General features: G+C 36.9%; 2 protein-coding genes and 1 long non-coding RNA gene across 3 annotated transcripts; 2 read left to right on the forward strand and 1 right to left on the reverse strand.

Annotated features, from left to right (window-relative positions):
• Positions 1-3,817: 3,817 nt before the first annotated feature.
• On the reverse strand, positions 3,818-4,947 carry LOC120436747. Its single transcript, XR_005610576.1, has 3 exons — positions 4,762-4,947; positions 4,484-4,554; positions 3,818-4,380 (listed from the first exon to the last, which is right to left on the reverse strand). It is a non-coding gene; the product is annotated as an uncharacterized LOC120436747 (long non-coding RNA).
• Positions 4,948-5,271: 324 nt separating this feature from the next.
• LOC116326653 (class I histocompatibility antigen, F10 alpha chain-like) lies at positions 5,272-11,314 on the forward strand. The gene is made up of 7 exons (XM_039607610.1): positions 5,272-5,557; positions 7,894-8,172; positions 8,936-9,238; positions 9,721-9,816; positions 10,491-10,508; positions 10,680-10,748; positions 11,076-11,314. Exons 1-6 carry the CDS (start codon positions 5,371-5,373, stop codon positions 10,724-10,726), a joined length of 930 nt encoding a protein of 309 aa, XP_039463544.1. The 5' UTR covers positions 5,272-5,370; the 3' UTR covers positions 10,727-10,748; positions 11,076-11,314.
• A 3,247-nt stretch (positions 11,315-14,561) lies between these two features.
• Positions 14,562-18,915, forward strand: LOC116309575 (DLA class I histocompatibility antigen, A9/A9 alpha chain-like). The gene is made up of 7 exons (XM_039607611.1): positions 14,562-14,619; positions 15,259-15,525; positions 16,215-16,484; positions 16,851-17,153; positions 18,223-18,327; positions 18,565-18,577; positions 18,672-18,915. Exons 1-6 carry the CDS (start codon positions 14,568-14,570, stop codon positions 18,573-18,575), a joined length of 1,008 nt encoding a protein of 335 aa, XP_039463545.1. The 5' UTR covers positions 14,562-14,567; the 3' UTR covers positions 18,576-18,577; positions 18,672-18,915.
• Positions 18,916-19,164: the final 249 nt, after the last annotated feature.

Below are 19,164 nucleotides of genomic sequence, written 5' to 3' on the forward strand. Positions count from 1 at the left end.
AACATTTAGTTGTAATGGATCCTAGTACACTGTTAAAAAAAACATCTTAAAAAAACAGTAATATTCTGGCAGCTGGGGCGCCAAAATAATACCGTAAAATAACAGAAAATAACTTCCTCATAAAAATACGGTTATTTTCAGTAATGAAAATACAATTTGTTGCCCTAATTTTAAATGGGATTTTGCCTTTTTCAAGTGCTTTTAAACATTAAATTAGGAACATTTTAATGTGATTAAACAATGAAATTACCTATAAACAAGGTCAATGAATGTGGCAATATGAATAATAATGCTTAAATTTACAGAAATATACAGTTAACAGTTGGGTTAAATAACATTATTTGATGTAAAAAAAAAAAAGTTGTATATTCAATTATATTTGATGTAATACTACATTATGCAGCACAAAATAATTTATCTTTCAAAACATGTCAAAAAACTAGATATTGGCTTTAAAATTACAATTCACTGTTAATTTGACATAATATCACATGTAAATTTAGATTTGAAGTGTAATTTAACATAAATTTCCTGAATATTTACTGGACTTTCAGTTTGAATTAAGTGTGCTCCCTGTAAGATTGTGGGTTTTATCTGTCACAAAACACCCAAAGAACCCTTATTAAACAAAACCCCTGATTATAATGAAATCAAGATTATGTTAATTCTTGATCATATGTTGTGTATGAGCAGTTTGTAGATGTTTATTTTACTTATAAACAAGGGCGTAGATTTGGTTTTGGCATTGGTGGGGACGGATGATTCAACCATCGAACCCTGCCCTGTTTCTTTTGTCTTTGCTTCTTCATTAAAAAAGGAGAAATATACTACCCTACATATGCTATTCTACATGCTTTTAAACCATTTAAAATTACAATTCATAGTTTTATGTGAATTATATAATGTTAAATTACTTAAGTATTTAAGACTTTAGTTTATTTGAGCCATATTCCATATAAATCAGGTATCATACAAAAATAAATAGAGTCATGACAATAAAAGAATATGACTTTAAGGACTTAACAACATTAGTTCAGTTATAGTACACCAACACCTCTGACACATTAGCACTAAGGGAACACTGAATGACCTGGTGGTTTTGTCCATAAAACTACTCATCTAAGATTACCACAAAAGATCTCTCAGCAAAATTATGCAACATTTTAGGCACACTGTTGCCCCTATCAGATCAGTGAGCTGGGATGTTTTATTCTAAACATGAACTACTATTACAGCAACAGGCATGGACTACTGGTGTCCCACACAACAACTCAATGTCCACTATGTCAAGGAGGCAAACACATGCCTTCTCCTCTCGTTAACTGAGATAAATTGCTGGCATGTTTGTTTTACATCTGTACTGTCCAGTGTCTCCTGGTGGAAATACAGCAGCATTGTTTAATCTCATTTGAATCATTGTTGACCATAGCCATGTTTTAGTCTTCTGAGAGCACTGAAGCTTCTTTCAGCCTCAGTACATGCGTTTTATCCTCAGTTTAAAATTATTATTCTGTGCTTGAAGTGCCTCACCTTTGAACCTGGCTGTTCCCCTCTGACTGCACTAGGACATACTGCCACCTGATAAAATAACACATTGATTCATGCCATATAAAAAGTGGGACATGTCAATTCAGATTCTTTGTCAAATATACACTAATGAATCAATTTACATCAGCAGCCTAACAACTGTCATGATAATAAAGACTAGTAAATCTATAGCACCGAATCATCAGTCAGTGACCTGTGACCTCGCCTCTTCACCTCTGTCTGAGCTACAACATGGCAGAGCTGCCTCTGTCACCTGATAAATAACAGTGAGACATTCCAAATACATGCAGTCACACACGTGCTTCAAATACAGTCATGAACCACCAAGTCATCATCCAATTCCACCTGTGATCTTGTGTCACCATTACTCTCTGAGCTTTGTGTTGGTTCTTCTGTCACCTGACAAATAGGACATACATGACAATAAGAATAAAATGTGTAGCTGCTTCGGTGCTTCTGTCACTGTGTGCAGATCTTGACTCATCAGTAATGTTTGTAGGGTGAGTGCATTTTTAAAACAATTTGTGCAAACTGCACTACAAGGTGGAATATTTGCAAAATCACGACTACCTCATGATATTTTGTCTCAAAAATTAACCCTATGAATGTCAGTACCATTAGGATGAAATTATTATGTCACCAACATTATAACGTTAGACAACTCATTTTAACAGCCTCTGTAAACTAATATCCTGGATTGCTCGAGGCTGCCGTTTTCTCTGACAGTTACAATCAAAATTAGAAATGCTACTCTGAGACTGAGTTAACTAATAGTGCTGCATGTTGTGCAGTTAGTTTCCAAAACACGTTATTCATGTTTACATACAATTTTAGACTGACGTGGACCAAAGCCTAGCATAGCCTGTAACGTTATTATGACCGACACATTTTATGCGTGAACTTGACTCTAAATGACTTACAGGTTTCTTTGAAAAATACTTTCTTATGTCCAGGTTCTTCCTTTTTGCTGCCATCCTCCTCTCCTCCTTGCAGGTCCTAGCAGCGCAGGCTTGCCGCGGCTAAAACTAAACAGAGCTCCCTGAAAGGCACAGCCAATCACATTGGCCATATTTGTCACATGAGGTAGAGAACGTAATTTAACTCTTTCTGCACCGCTGGGTGAATGAGACGTTGAAGGATCGGGTTTTTTTTTTTTTTTTTTTTTCCTTTCTATCGGGTTTGTTTTTCTTTACTCGAAGAGATCAAATTATTGGTGGGGACAATTCAGTAATCGCTGGATATTGGTGGGGACGTGTCCCTTCCGTCCATGCCAAATCGACGCCCTTGCTTATAACACATGAGACATTGTTTCAATCATTAACATGGATTTTATTGACAAAAAGATAAGCCTTCCTGGAACAATCCAAGAACAACTAACACTTATGCATAAACAAAGGTACGTAGAAAAAAGAATGTAATGCAAACGCACATTTGAGCACAAAAGAAGGGGACGATGCCACCTCGAACGTTCATCTGCCTCCCCACATCTGGAGCAACGAAAAGGGGTATATTTGAGGCACATAACCTGCAGGTTTAGAAGTAGCTCTAGGTTTCTGAAAGTCTCACATTCAGGGCTGCTGCAGGCCATTTGGGTTCCCTTGGAGAAATCTGCAAAGTAATCATATGCAAAGAACAACTCGAGTAAAACAAAAGCCTCATTGTTATGCTGATTATACTTAACTGATAAGTATTGATATGTTGTAAGTTGTCACTTTAACACAAACTTTTACCAAAATAACTGAACAAATGGGACTGTGTTTGCAGAGCAAGCACCACAAGTGTCAATGTATAGCCTATTACAATGAACTGAGATGAAGATAATACTTAAGACAATGCTACACCTAAAGCAGGACAGAGTGACAGAGAGCCTGTCAGCAGACAGTAACATACCAACTGGCTAGCACTAATGCTAGCTAAATGCGAATAGGATTTGCAGCCTATATTTCACTTTTCCCCTATCAAGCAGGCCACCCGTGCTGTTGACATTGACCATGAACCGGAGACCAGTGCTACTGAACAGCAGATTATGTGATCCTCAGGATAAAAATAAGAACTTTTATGCTCTCCACTCATAGTCCATAATTTTGGCAATCAACGTCAGAACCTTTGGATTGACTGCAAGGTTTTTCTTAGACGTGTTCCGCTCCACTTTGGATCCCTTGTCGGGTTTATCTTAAGGCATCTGTCGAATGAAAACAACAACTTCATTAAGAAACTGAGGACTGGACTGTATGTGTTTTTACATTTGCAATGAATCTAAGTGTAGATTGAGCTTGCTTTTGAGTGCGTGTTTGGACATACAGGTCATTGTGGAACAGAGGGCTGATGCAAAGATGTTTGGTTAACCTGTGAGTCTATTGCAAATGCTGTTTCAGGGTAGTGAAACATCTGTGAACATCTACTACTCAAAGGTCTCTTCCTATAACTTGACATGAGCGCGAATCAAGGATATTTCAGAGACAGCCATCTGAAACGCAAATATTAGTTATTTGTTGATTTATCAATCTACAAATCATCTCAACACTCAAGCATTGCTCATTCTTATGTGTTTTAGCTGCAAATGAAAGGAGATCTGATGATTTGATTTGGATTGCATAACTTTAGATTTCACTGTCTCATCATTCTTATGTCTCAGTGCATAAAATTGACTGGTGCCGCCTTACCGTTGCAAGAATTCCAAGGTTGCTGCCTGGGCTACTGGATAAGAAATGTTCGTGCAGTAGTAAGAGCCAAACATCAGGATAAGTGCGTCGCTGAAGATAGTGATATGGCCATTCACAATTGCCTGGTCCACAGATAACATGAAGTGCTCGGCTGCCAAAGTAGAGTTTCCTGTTGTGTACATGAACAAGAGACAAGGGGACAAAAAAACAAGTCCACAAATGACTCAAACAACTAACTGCAATGTTACAACTGATGTATATCAATTACATACACTGGCATGCAGTTTGGGCCCTAAGGTCAACTACAAGGTGTCCAAACTTTTGCTGTGGGCCTTTTCCTTTTCTGTTTAAAAAAATATGAAAATGATTTTATTTAAAATTAAATGTCATCTATAACTTTAAGCCATTTGGAGATTATTTCATCTTCTACTTGCTTAACTGTTCACATGAACTGAAATGTTGACCATGGGTGCCCAAACATTTACATTAAAGCACCACAACTGTGACAGGTGTAATCTTTTGACATCCTTAAATGCAGCACAATACTCACCTTTACAGCTTACTGAATAAATTTGAGAACTCACGCTACTAATCTGCAGGGGAAGAAACAAAACCTTATGAATCATGAAACCTGCCAAAATCCAAATACATGTATGCAATGCACGTTTAAATGTAGTCAAATAATTCGCCTCAGCTGCTTTAGCCCTACTTCCTTTCCACAAAATAGAAGGAAATACTTATCTTACCTGTCCATAACATTTTACAGGGCAAAGCTAGCACAGTGGGCTACTTCTATTTCCTATTTCTCTCACTTCATCACGCAGCACATGTTGGCACGCACGAGCTCTCTACAAGAATGCAGGTGTGTTGCTAGAGTGGAACAGGTCGCCTATTAGCTCTTAAGTTGCATACTTAATTTCACATTAAGACAAATGCATCAGTGGCAGCTGTCATCGCGGGCCCCCTAACGGGTATTAGCGGTGCTGTGTTTACACGGTCACAGAAAGCTGGCAGCTAACAAATTAGCGAACAACAACTCTGCTAGCTTGTTCCTGAGATCTCACAACATTAACTGTTTCTTACAGTGACCCACTCGCTGAAGTATTTCCTTACTGGATCCTCTCAAGTCCCAAACTTCCCAGAGTTTGTGGTTGTTGGGATGGTTGATGATGTTCAGATTGATTATTATGACAGCAACACGGAGAAAGCTGAGCCCAAACAGGACTGGATTGCCAAGAACACAGATCAGCAGTACTGGGAGAGAGAGACTGCAAACTGTTGGGGTTCCCAGCAGTCTTTCAAAGCCAACATTGACACTGCAAAGCAGCGCTTCAACCAAACTGGAGGTTTGTTCATGTTTCATTTTTTACTGATATTTGCTGTTAATGTTTTCAGTGTGTTTTGTTTACAATAGTAAACAGGTTTGCACACATTAAATGTTTCATTCAGATTACAGATTTAAATTATTAACATAATAATTCATAATGAATTTAGAACTACAGTACAATAATCAAATAATAAAGACAAATTCATGATATTTGACGTTTTCTATTTATATTTAGGATTTTTTGCCTCTGAAACCTTGATGGTTGTTTTTGCTACAATTTCTTAATAATCGATTATTCAGAAATTAATCTCCAGAAAATCAGCAGGATCTAAATAATCAGTCTGAGGTGTATTTGTTTTACAATTATTGTGAACTAATATTTGACTTTTAATAAAAACAATCCTGGACTGAAACTCTCCTTCAGTGGAAGCTTCTAGAAAGACCTCAACATAGTCTGGTGTGTAGTTTTCCTGCAGTTAGACGATTTTCTTTTAGAACGATAGGAGGCTGCAGAGTTTCAGAGGATGGAAACTTAAACCCAGGATCAGGATCTGTGTCTGCTGCTCAGGATCCATCTTAGTGTGTTTGTCTCTTCCTGTAGCTCACAGGAAGTCGCTCCGTGTCTCAGTTCAGACGACCCTCACAAATAATCACATATTGTAATAAATTATAGAAAAAGAAAATATGTCAGACACCATCAACAGCATCTTAGGATGAAATAATTTATCATCTAGCTGAGATGTTAAATGTGCTGTGATGTCACAGTTTTGACAGCAGTTTTTCCAGATTCCATTAAACACATAATGATAATAATAATAATAATAATAATAATAATAATAATAATAATAACAATACTAATAATAATAATAATGATGTTATATTTAATACAAAAAGTAGAATCAAACAGGGCTGACTTTGTAACAGGCTGAAAGTAGAGACAGCTCAATGACCCGTTCACTGTCCACGGCCTCTTTATGAATGAATTTAACTAAATGCATCAACCATTGTGAAAATGAAACAGACATTCAGCCCGTTTTCATGAGGAAATGTTTTCAGGATCATCTTTCATTAGCAGAGGTTCCATAAATAAATCGGTGACAAACTTAAAGCTACTCTGTGGAAAATAAATAAATATTTAACTTTTAGTTTTACTTCAATAGCACAACAGTTTGGTGAGAAGTAGATAGACCAAAAAAAAGAAACACAAACTAACAGACAGACGTTTAACAGTTAACAGTTTCTCTAAAATTTACTCTGATTTTTTAAAAATAAGACAGTAAATATGAGTTTCAGTCAATGTTTAATATTTTTGGTCCCAGATTTAAAATTTAATGTTTTTTGTTTTGTTTTGTTTACTAATAAACAACAACCTGAAAATATAATCAAGGAAAGTAAAGTGTTAAAATGTCTCACTTTTCCCATAAACTGGCTGAAGGCTGATTATTAAGGTGGTGTCGTTAAATCAGTTAGCAAGAACCCTTCCAGAAAGCCTCCCTATGAGTGGTGAAAAAACCCACGGGCTGTTTTGGTCATTAACCCTAGAACACTATCGCTATAAATAGTAACACAATCACTAATGCCGGGTGATTTTTACCCAATATAATATAACCAATAAAAAGTAATCAAATATATCAAAATATGACAACACATGACAAATTTGAGTGATCTTCTTTCACTTTCAACTGTGCCATGTCTAACAAAATGAAAAAAAAAATCCTAAAACAAAATAATGACTCTGGAAAGCTGGTCTTTGGTCCACCCATTCCTGGGACATTTGAGACTTCCCTGGTGAAGGCACAGGCTCCTCGACACGCAAACAGCTGCAGGAGAGAGAAATCATGTAAATGTATTTGCTCGGGTGTAAATCACCCGGCGATAGTGTTCTAGGGTTAAACAGAGACACCTCTAGAAAAACCTCAGGACAGTCTGGTGTTTAGTTTCTCACAGGAAGGATTTTGTTGGACTGATAACGGCTGCAGAGTTTCAGAGGATGGAAAGTAAATCTAGAATCAGGATCTGTGTCGGCTGCTCAGGACTCCAGCTTAGTGTGTTTGTCTGATCCTGCAGCTCACAGGAAGTTGCTCCACCTACAACAGCAGAGATAAACTGTGCAGTGATATCTCTGCAGGCAGGACGTAGATGTGCTAAAAGGAGAAAATGAATTCTGTTTTGTCCCAGTGTCTTTTTCTAAAATCTACATTGTTAATGATGATTGGTTTTAAAAATCTTCCACTGAGACAAAAGCAGCCATAAATGTAGATCCTCTATATGCTGATCATGTCTCTGTGCCAGTATAAGACTTTACTGCAGTCTCTCTCTGGTTCACTGCAGTCTTTGTCTCTGTGTTTCTGTCAGGTGTTCACATTGTCCAGCGGATGTACGGCTGTGAATGGGATGAAGAAACAGGTGAAGTGAATGGATATCGCCAAGATGGTTATGATGGAGAGGACTTCATAAGCTTTGACCTGAAGACAGAGACGTGGGTCGCTCCAAAACAACAGGCTGTCATCACAAAGACGAAGTGGGACAGTAACAAAGCTACGATCACACAGTATAAGAACTACCTCACCCAGATTTGTCCTGAGTGGCTGAAGAAGTATGTGAACTATGGGAGGAGCTCTCTGATGAAAACAGGTAAAATCTATGACCAGAATTAGATTGTTAACCAAAAGTTATATGTCTCAGTTTATTACTTAATATGATATTAAATTAACCTTTTCATGCATGAATTATGAAAACCTCAATCAGGGCTTTTTTTTTTCTTGAGTATTTTTATTCATCTTAAGGCATGAAAAAAAGATTTTTGAACTTCTTTTTTTTTAAACATATACTTTTCATTTTCAAAGAGTATTTTTACATGTCCACTTAGTTGTACAACAAACATTTTGACTTATGAATTTGACAAATGAATAATTTATATACACTGTGTAAAAACTATAACATAACAAAAATATTTTTTTAATATATTTTAAAACTATTTTATAACAGTATAACAATATATGTAACAATTATAACAACTATAACCCTGCAAGGCATGGAGTGACTCATCAGTGTCCAATGTAGTGGTTTATGTGCAAGTTTACCATCAACACTGACACAAATACAAGAAAACAGCCTTTGAATAGTTGTCCACTGTAGTGACCCCTATGTGTAAAAGGGTTAATATAATTGCACTTCGCGTGGCATTTTGACACATTTTTAAAATTTAATTTAATTTAATAAACTACATCACATCAAAAGAAATTAGTATGGTTTTAATAATAATAATAATACTAATAATAATAATCTTTTAAAGTTGCTCCTGGTCGTCATAGCAGATCATCTTCCACAGTTTTAGCTCTGATATACTCATTTCTAATCCTTCTCACTCCTTATGATAATTTTAATATCTCTCCAGTTCGTCCCTCAGTGTCTCTCCTCCAGAAGTCTTCCTCCTCCTCAGTCACCTGCCACGCTACAGGTTTCTATCCTAACAGAGCTGAGATGGTCTGGAAAAAAGATGGAGTGGAGCTTCATGAGGGTGTGAACAAAGGAGAGATCCTCACCAACAATGACGGGACCTTCCAGATGAGTGTTGACCTGGATGTCTCATCAGTCAAACCTGAAGACTGGCACAGATACAGATGTGTGTTTCAACTCTCTGGTGTGAACGAGGACATCGTCACCAGACTGGACAAATCAGAGATCAAGACCAATGAAGGTGAGTCTGGAATCAGGATCAGATGAGTGATAAACATGGGAAACACACACTTGAATTACTGCAATAGCCCTGTGGTTCATGTTGGATGAGAAAGTTTGTTTGCTTTGATATTCTTTCTGTCAGAATAATTTTAAGACCTAAATCAGTTTAGACCAAGTTGTGTTTTTCCACCACATTTTTTCCTTGCTGAACATTGATGAATATAAAACATGTTCATATGTGGCCACTGATTATCTGACTAATGGACAGTTTTAGAAGATTAAATAGTAAATGGGGGAAAATGTATATTTTGAAACATTGCTATGTTCAAATTTATTGGCAATGTATTGAAATTAAATTTAATGGCAGAACTTTTATTGTTGGAATGAAAACAAAAATTAGTGAGACAAATATGTAGCGACCATAAACGAAGCTATTGTACACGATTGTTATCTGATTGGAAACTTTTTGTTCTCACCTTTTGTTTGTTCTGTGATCCACAGGAAATTCCTTCTCCCTGATCATCCCTGTTGTTGTTGCTGTGGTTGTTCTTGCTGCTATCGCTGTGATCGCATTCATTATTTACAAAAAGAGGACAGGTGAGAAACAAACTTCCTGGATTTTTCTTGTATAATGCAACAACAATGATGACATAGTGCAAACAATAATAATGATAGTAAGAGTAATATGACTTAATTGAAGTCATTATTAACAGTTTTCAAAAGAAAACAAACAATGCACACAGGATTAAACAGGTAACAACCAAAAGCAGTGTAAGCTGAGTCTTCAGGTTAATATTAAAGTATTTTAACACTTTCTCTGTCTTTGTGGTTTTTTTGTTTTTTGTTTTTGTTTTGTTTTTTTACACCTGAGCTACAGTTTGGTTGTCAAGGAACAAAATAACCACCAACTCAGTTATTGAAACCCAAACATTGTTTCTCTTTTCTTAACCATCAACTCTGCCAAACAAACACATCCTAAGGTACACCTTTACCTGCATTAGAAATGTGTACGTTCTCTACCTTCAGTCACTTTACTTATAAATTTTACACGAGCACATTGTGGGTGCAAGGTCACAACATATCTATAAACATGTTAGTGAGTAAGGCCAGTGTCTATGTTTTTAATTTTACAAATTAAATTAATGCTTTTGTCCAGATTACAAAATGAAAATATGAAATTATGTTTCATGCCTTGTATAATACATGAAAAAAATTGTGTTAACATTTATAACAAATTATTAAAATGGTGCATTTTTTCCTTTTTATTTCAGACAAACGTCCCCCATCTCGTAAGCTAAACTTTGTCCCTTTTCTCTAATCTCTTGTCTACACTAAATTAAAAAGGGTTTCTGTACTTTAATCTAAACAGTCTTTCAGGGCTGTTTCCTGTTGTGTTCGATTGTTGTAAAAGTGACAGATGAGAGCAGGATGTGGACTAACATTGTGTTTCTGACCTACAGCTGTAGAGAACCCTGAAGTCCAGGAGCAAATGCTTCCTCAAGCCTAAACCACAAACAGCTCTGCACACAGTGAGTTACTTCATATTTGTGTCTCATGTTTTAGCTTTCTTTTTCAAACTTATGTAAAATAGTGGCTGTAGTAAAATCTCCTGTTTAAACAGAACCAAAAAAAGTGCTTTAGTATAACTTTAAATCATATTAAGAGAAAGATGCTTTCAAAATAACATTTCATGAAATGATTTAACAAAATTAAAACAAATGTGTTAATTCCATTTAGAAACATATGAAGTAAATACTTGATTGAATCAGAATTTTAGATCTTTATGAAACTGTAAATAGGTTATTTGTGGATTTGATTAATCCTTAATTTATTTTATTTCTTTTCTATCTCTACAGAGAACCTGAGAGAAGACGTGTCAGCTCGTTTTTCTCCATAAACTGGAATTCATTGAATTCTTTGATTGTTCACATCATAAAATCTGTTAAAAAGATCTAAAATCTAAAATATAGTTGCAGATGCTTATTAGTCAAGATTTAATGGAAAGGAGTTTGAAAATGAGTTGGCAAACATTACATCATTAACATATACATCATAATGGTGGCATTAAATTATTCTGAATATGTTGTTTTCAGTTTAAAAAAAGGCGATTTAAAAAAAAGATGTAATTCTGTTTAAATGTTTCAGTATTAGTATCAATATTATGACAGAGATCTTGATAACCATTTTCTCGGTAAAGAGCTATTATTTTTTACAATAGCGGATTTATTTTGCTTTCTTATTACATACGCAATAAAATAAAAACCTTTAAGATTATCCGATATTCTGACCACCCTGCCTGTAACCTAGCATTGGGATTTTAATATTATCTGATTATCCTACTGCTTGTAACTTAGCAAAGCATCGATGCAAAGAATTTCATACACTCCGCCGACTCTTGTACGTGTAAAATAACACTGAGTTAAAAAAAAAAAAAAAAAAAAAAAAGCACTGCGCACATATTCAGAACTCGGTCCCAAATAATTTTATTAAAACACCCTCGGATGAGGTATTTTGGTTTTGTGTGGGAAAGACTTCTTTTTTTTAGAGTCACTTTTACATCAGGTTTTCTCATTAGCAGAAAACTCTCGATAGACAGAAAAACAAACCCTAAAAGATAATTACTGTGAGAAACTGCCTTGTTTTGCACAAAATAAGGAGTCAACAAAACGTCACCCATAAAAACAACCCCTCTAATCAATATTAATATTTCTTAATGCTTGTAACCTAGCAAAGTACCGACACCCGTGCAAAGAATTTCATACACATTAAAACAATTTCATCCTCGGATGAGGTATTTTGGTTTTGTGAGGTAAAGAGTTTTTCTTTATTTTTTGAGCTACTTTTACAACAGAGGAGACCGGGCCTTTGCGATTGCTGCGCCTAAACTTTGGAACAGTCTGCCTCTTGAAATTAGCTTCTCTCCAACACTTGACATTTTTAACACCAGCTTGAAAACACATTTTTACTCTTTAGCTTTTAATTGTAACTGAGTTTTGTTTTGTTCTTTGTCTTTGTTTGAGCTGCTTTTTTTTAGTATGTACAGCACTTTGGTCAACCTGTGTTGTTTTTAAATGTGGTTATAAATAAAATGATTAAACAGAAAAAACACTCACCTCTAAGCTTTCATCCATGGTGATAACAATCCAACTTTGGGACTAGCGAGTAAATGTCAGAATGAAAAGCATGATGATAAGTTGTTTGTTTCAGCGCCTGCCAATAAAGAGTCATCGGTAATATTCCCCCCCCCCCCCCAGCAGCAGGATGCACGCAAACTTTCAAAAAAGGTTCGTTATAAATCAATCTTGTGTACTTGTGGTAAAGGGCGTCATCTGTGAAAGGCTGTATTCAAAAAACATTTGGTTTTACCTGCTACATTAAAAAAAAAATCCACGGTATGGCGTCTGTGGTTCGGCTGCCCTTCTTTCACTGAATTAATGGTCAGCTTTTGGCAGCCGATGTTCCTTAGTCTAGTTTGCCATTTTGTATTTCAGGCTGACTTTCCATCTTTAATAGCCGGTGACTGAACCTTGGTCCTTTAAACACGGATACTTTGTTATCAGGGCCACGGCTACATTATCAAATTCTGCGCTGGAAGGACACATTTTGTATTTGACCATTTCTGACACTCTGCAATATAACAAATTTGAGTTTGGTACTTGGATGCAGAAGAGTACCATTGTTAAGAAAGGCTTGGTTTCCTTGTTCTAACTGCTCCTCATAACTAAACTCGAGTATTTGGAATTTTAGGTGTCAAGGTTGTGATCTCAGTGAAGAATCTGAAGAGGGAGATACACAGAGACAACATGAGTAGAGGGCGTTGCTTGAAGAAATAAGGCTGGGTCTCAGTGGGTATATTACTCCAGAAAATAAAAATACAATACAAGAACATATCTTTAAAAATGGTGTTTTGGGGATGTTACAGTGAAATAAATAAAAAACTCGCATATTGTCCAGCCTCAAAACAGAATATGTAGCCTTTAATAAATCACAAACATTAAGAATTACAGCGTCTTAAACATCTACAGTGAGGCCAAAAAAAAGTAGAAAAACTGATTTCATCACACTAGTTGAGCAATGAAAAATCATGCGGCCACTCAACTAATCTTAAAGGCTCATAAAAGTTTATGACAAAGTTAAATGTATTGAGTCTGTCAAAACTAAAAACAAAACTACGATAAAATAAAAAAGGAAACACAAATTGTCCTCGTTTTTTCCAAAAATGGCGACAATTTTTGTTTTGCCCATTCTGCAAATTCTGTGCGCCGATCTGGGTCATCCTCGTTGAGATGCTGCAGTAGCTGGAGTTTGTAAGGGTGCCATTTGTGAGTAGCTAATATCCGCCGAAGGGATGTTCGACTAATGCCACTCTCCAGTGACATGCGGCGAGTGCTACGCTGTGGGCTCTTGCTGAATGAAGCTAGGACAGCCACTGGTGTTTCTTCATTAGTGACAGTTTTCTTGCGTCCACATTTTGGCAAATCCAACACTGAACCAGTTTCACGAAACTTAGCAAGCAGTTTGCTGACTGTAGCATGGGAGATGGGTGGTCTCGTAGGGTGTCTTGCATTGAAATCTGCTGCAATGACCCGGTTACTGCGTTCACCAGATATCAACACAATTTCGATCCGCTCCTCACGTGTTAACCTCAACGTGTCAGTGGCTGTGAACAAAGAGAAACTTGTAAATAACTCATGAAAGAATAAAGTTACGTTGAAACCAAGCACACCATTGTTTTTCTTGTGACATTACCAATAAGTTTGATGTGTCACATGGCCCTCTTCCTATTGAAAAAACAAGTTGTATCCAAGATGGCCGACTTCTAAATGGCCACCATGGTCACCACCCATCTTGAGGAGTTTGCACCCTCACATATACTAATGTGCCACAAACAGGACTTTAATATCACCAACCATTCCCATGTTATTACGGTGTATCCATATAAATGGCCCACCCTGTACTCTGTGTTTGTGCTCTGGTGACATTCTATTAGACAATGTTTTCACTCTAAAGGGAGCCTAACAACACAGAGACACAGTAGAAACAATAGAAACTTTAAACTACAAAAAGTCTGAGCAGCATGATTCATAAACTAAACATACTTCTGTGTGGAAGCAAAGGCAGAAACACCCGGCCTCTCTCCCCGCCTCCTTATTTCATCACATTTGGCAGACTTTACTTTCAGTTCTGCTGATAACATCAGTGGGTCATTTTAACCCAGATATTAGTGACGTTGGCACTGAGGATGGTTTTCATTGGCTCGATGATGATGCTTTGACCTCAGCTTTGGGTCTCCACCCAGACCCACATAGATAATAAAATATTAGCTGTTAGATTATCGAGAGGTCACCATGAAACTGTTTATTTTTCTGTTTCTCCTGGAAATACACGGCACGGTGGGACGTGAGTTAGACATTTTATATCACTTACAGTAAAGTTTTTGAAACTTTGTTTTGCTAAGAAGGAGATATTTAAGATCATTTTTAAAAAGGCTATTAATAGGTGCGTTTGCCCATGTTTAAATAAAAGCCATTAATATCTTATAGTTCTGGGAAAATGCTTCAGGAAGCTTGATTAGCATCACTTTGAAGTCACAAACACCAAACAGGTTTGTGAGTTTTAATCACACCAACGTATCAGTGACACCAAAGGACTTCCTGATTCCTGCACAGTTCAGGGTGTGCCAGCAACATCACTAACAGTGTAACATGATCCATTACTCATCATCTGTTATTAATCACATCAATTTAGACTCTCAAAATAAAGTTGAACAAAAATACAATCTGATATTTTCTCATTTTACAACATTTGAAAAGAGCCAATAATGTGTTATTGATTATTTGATTCATAATTACATCGGTATTAGTCTCAAACATAGTAAAAAACCTTTGTGTTGGACTGTGCCATAGTTTTTGTTTTGTTTATAAAAACTGCCCTTAATTCAGCTCTATTAGAATGATAATAGGATGATTAGCTGAAATATGAACTGCATGCGCTGTTTCTGTTGAGTCTAAAAGCTGAAACAGTCATTGTTTCTTACAGCGACTCACTCTCTGAGATATTTCTACTCTTCTTCCTCTGGAGTCTCAAACTTTCCAGAGTTTGTAGCTGTTGGTTTGGTTGATGATGTTCAGATGATTCACTATGACAGCAACACACAGAAAGCAGAGTTTAAGCAGCAGTGGATGGAGAAAGCTGCAGAAGATGATCCAGAGTACTCAGCACGCCAGACTAACAGGCTCATGAACACCCAGCAGGTCTTTAAAGGCAACATCGACATTTTGAAGCAACGGTTCAACCAAACTGGAGGTTTGTTTCTGTTTCACTTTTTTACTCTTAAAATGAAGCTTTTTATTAACCCAGCTGCTGACACTGAATAAAGTCTCTCCAGGTTTTAAAGACCTTTGTTGTTACAGACTAGACTTGTAGTCAGGACCGCCTAAACCAAGACCAAGACAAAGTCGAGATGAGACTGAGACCGAGACAAAAAAGTCTTTACACTGTCACGTCTCTCACCCTCTCTTGTTTTTCACATAATTATATTATTCTATATCCTCGCATGTGATTGGCCACAATATGGAGGGATTGGAGCATAGCTGAGCCACTTTGTGAGAGCTGAGCAGCGAAAGGAAATTAAGTGAGGAGCCGGCTCTCGCTCAATGGGAGTCAACTCTTCTGATTCACTACAAAACACTCTCTAAGCACGGCTCTTAGGGCTGATGCTTTTGTGCACGACACATTATCGAACGTTGGTTTGTGTGTCATGGGTACACAATCACTATGTCGATCTGAGACAGCAAGACAGAGACAGCGAGACCAAGACAAGACCAAGACCACGTAAAAGTGGTCTTGAGACCGGTCTCGAGACATCCAACTCTATTACAGACACAAGCTAGCTTGTTAGCGCCCTTAATGGAAGCTTAACCAGCCAAATTTAAAAAGCAAACTGTCTCATCTGTGGGCAAATATCAACTATTTCTTGCCCCTCTTGGTTTCAGGTGTTCACATTAACCAGCTGATGTACGGCTGTGAATGGGACGATGAAACAGCTGAAGTTAACGGATATCATCAGTATGGAGAAGACTTCATATTATTTGACCTGAGGACAGAGTCATGGATCGCTCCAGTAACACAGGCTGTAATCACCAAACTCGAGTGGGACAGTGACAGATCTGTTTCAGGTGATCTGAGGAACTATCACACCCAGCTTTGTCCTGAGTGGCTGAAGAAGTACGTGAACTATGGGAGGAGCTCTCTGATGAGGACAGGTAAAATCACATGACCTGATTTATTGTAATACACAACTTGTATTTCATGTGACTCTATAATTAACAGGCCACATCCTGATCTTCTCATACATTTATTACCACTTTATCACATTTATGCTTTTCATTTTTCTTGTCCCAATTTCTGTTTATTTTACTATTCTATTCACCATCACTGCAGCTTTTTACAGCACTCACTTCACTCAGTTGTGTACTTCTTGTAATTCTCCCATTTTCTTAATTATTGTTTAAATGGCATTTATATTAATTTGTGTGTCTAAAACATTCAAAATACATCAAATGGAAATGGTAAACTCAGTATGAACTGTGATTTTTGATTTATTTATTTTTATTTTTTAAATTCCCTAGAGCTTCCATCAGTCTCTCTCCTCCAGAAGTCTTCCTCCTCTCCAGTCAGCTGCCACGCTACAGGTTTCTATCCTAACAGAGCCGACATGGTCTGGAGGAAAGATGGAGAGGAGCTTCATGAAGGTGTGAACAAAGGAGAGATCCTCACCAACAATGATGGGACCTTCCAGATGAGTGTTGACCTGGAAGTTTCATCAATCAAATCTGAAGACTGGCACAGATACAGATGTGTGTTTCAGCTCTCTGGTGTGAACGAGGAAATCGTCACCAAACTGGGTAAAGCAGCGATCAGGACCAATGAGGGTAAGATTGGAAAAAGAAGTGAGTAAAACTTTTATAAATACACCTTTATTTGATCTTATTTGGGTTTTCCATTTGGCTCCACGTGAAAGGAGGAAACTGGAAGAAGCCCTTTTCACACATGCTTAGAAATAAAAACAGGCGTTTGATAGAGATTAGGGAGCAACAGGACTAATCATTCAGTACTTGATCTTAATAATGGAGGATGTAGGAGTGAAAAAAAACCAACAAAAAAACTTTAATTTTTGGGCTTTAGTACAAAGTTAAACTGCTGATTCAAAACTTTCAACAAAAATCTAAAAAAGGCAACAAACTGGTAAATCTAAAATACTCTAAGAGAAATCACACGAGGGAAGACAAACAGACACTAAAACAAAGACTGAAGGGAGAGGAGACTGTTTATAAACACATGAGGTAATCAGAGAATGGGAAACAGGAGGGTGATGAGACACAGCTGACGTAAAACTAAACGGATGAAACACTGAGTGAACTTAACACAGGGGCAGAAACAGGGACCCTTAAAGGACCAATAACACTCTGTGACTACAACACTAACAAGAACTAAAACACAAACAGGTCTGAAGGATCCACTAACACAGCACAGATGAAAATAAAGATCAGACAATAAACAGAGCAAAGGGAGCCCTCGGCAATCACACAAGAGCAAATAAAGAAGAAATAAACACAGGAGCAGGCCTGAGGATCACACACAGCTCAGATTACACTGATCTTCATCTTTCATCATCATCACTGGGAGGTAAAAACTACAAACTTTAATTTTAATGTGGTTTTAGTGACCCTGATTTTTTTTTTCTGGTTTTATGTGGTCTGTTTATAACATGGAAGAATCAAACCTGCTGTGATACTGTGTTCATTCATCTGTTGTTTATGACTGGCTCAGTGTAACTGCTAAACATCAAACTGTAATACAGTTTGATTATTCACTAATCTACATTAAAACATTGTGTAGTTTAGTTCCTGTGGTGTTCTTTAGATAAAGGACTGTTGTGGTCTTAATGAACGTTGGTCCAACAGTGAGATGAACTACAGTATGGAAATGTGTTGGTTTCAGGTTCTTCAGTCTTCCCTGCTGGTGTTGTTATCCGGATTATGGGAATACTGCTCCTGCTGACACTCTGCTTCTCTGGAATCTTCATCTGGAGGAGAAAATATAAAGGTGAGAAATATGAAACACATTTACCTCCAACATGTTTCCAACATTTTGATGTTTATACTCTTATAATTTGATGTGTTTCATGTCTGTTACTTCCCATGTGATAAAGTTCATAAAGTGTAAATATTTGATATTTAATGAGCTGAAATGTTCCATGCAAGTGGTGCAAATGCCTACTTTTTTCTCAAGTGCTTCATATGTTCTGAATAAATAACTGTATTACTGTCTCTGTTTTTACAGAGCTGTATTGACAGTAAGTATTTTACATGTTCAAACTGGATTTAAAAAAACAATTCTCAAATTTAAATGCTTAAGATGTTTAAAAGATTTCTCTGTGTGTGATTCAGTGCAGCTTTAGAAAGAATTGCTCAACCATCTCAGCTTTGCATGAAGACAGCCTCTCCCAGAATTCACCTGCTTTCTGCATACATGCTATGACTGCACATTCACCTGATGTATATATTATATATAATGTTCTTCCTCTACCTTTCTGCTGCAACAAGATGGAGAAACTGCAAATAATACAAAAAGTTATTTGGTTTTAATTTGAAAGTCAAATTCAGTTTACATAAAGTGTTTGCACTGTGAACCTTTAGTTTTACTGTAGTAGCTCTCAGACAAAGACTGAAAAAAATTAGTTTCTCCTCCTCAGTTAAGGTCAAAAAATTCTTGTTTTTAATTAGTATTCAGTTGTAAACACTCTCTCTCACTCACCACACACACACACACACACACACACACACACACACACACACACACACACACACACACACTGTGTCATTGAAAAATTAAAGTAATTAAACAAGCAGCAGACTTTGATTTGCTCACATACAAAGATGC

Source organism: Oreochromis aureus, unplaced genomic scaffold, assembly GCF_013358895.1.
Source record: "Oreochromis aureus strain Israel breed Guangdong unplaced genomic scaffold, ZZ_aureus HiC_scaffold_105, whole genome shotgun sequence".
Taxonomy (NCBI): domain Eukaryota; kingdom Metazoa; phylum Chordata; class Actinopteri; order Cichliformes; family Cichlidae; genus Oreochromis; species Oreochromis aureus.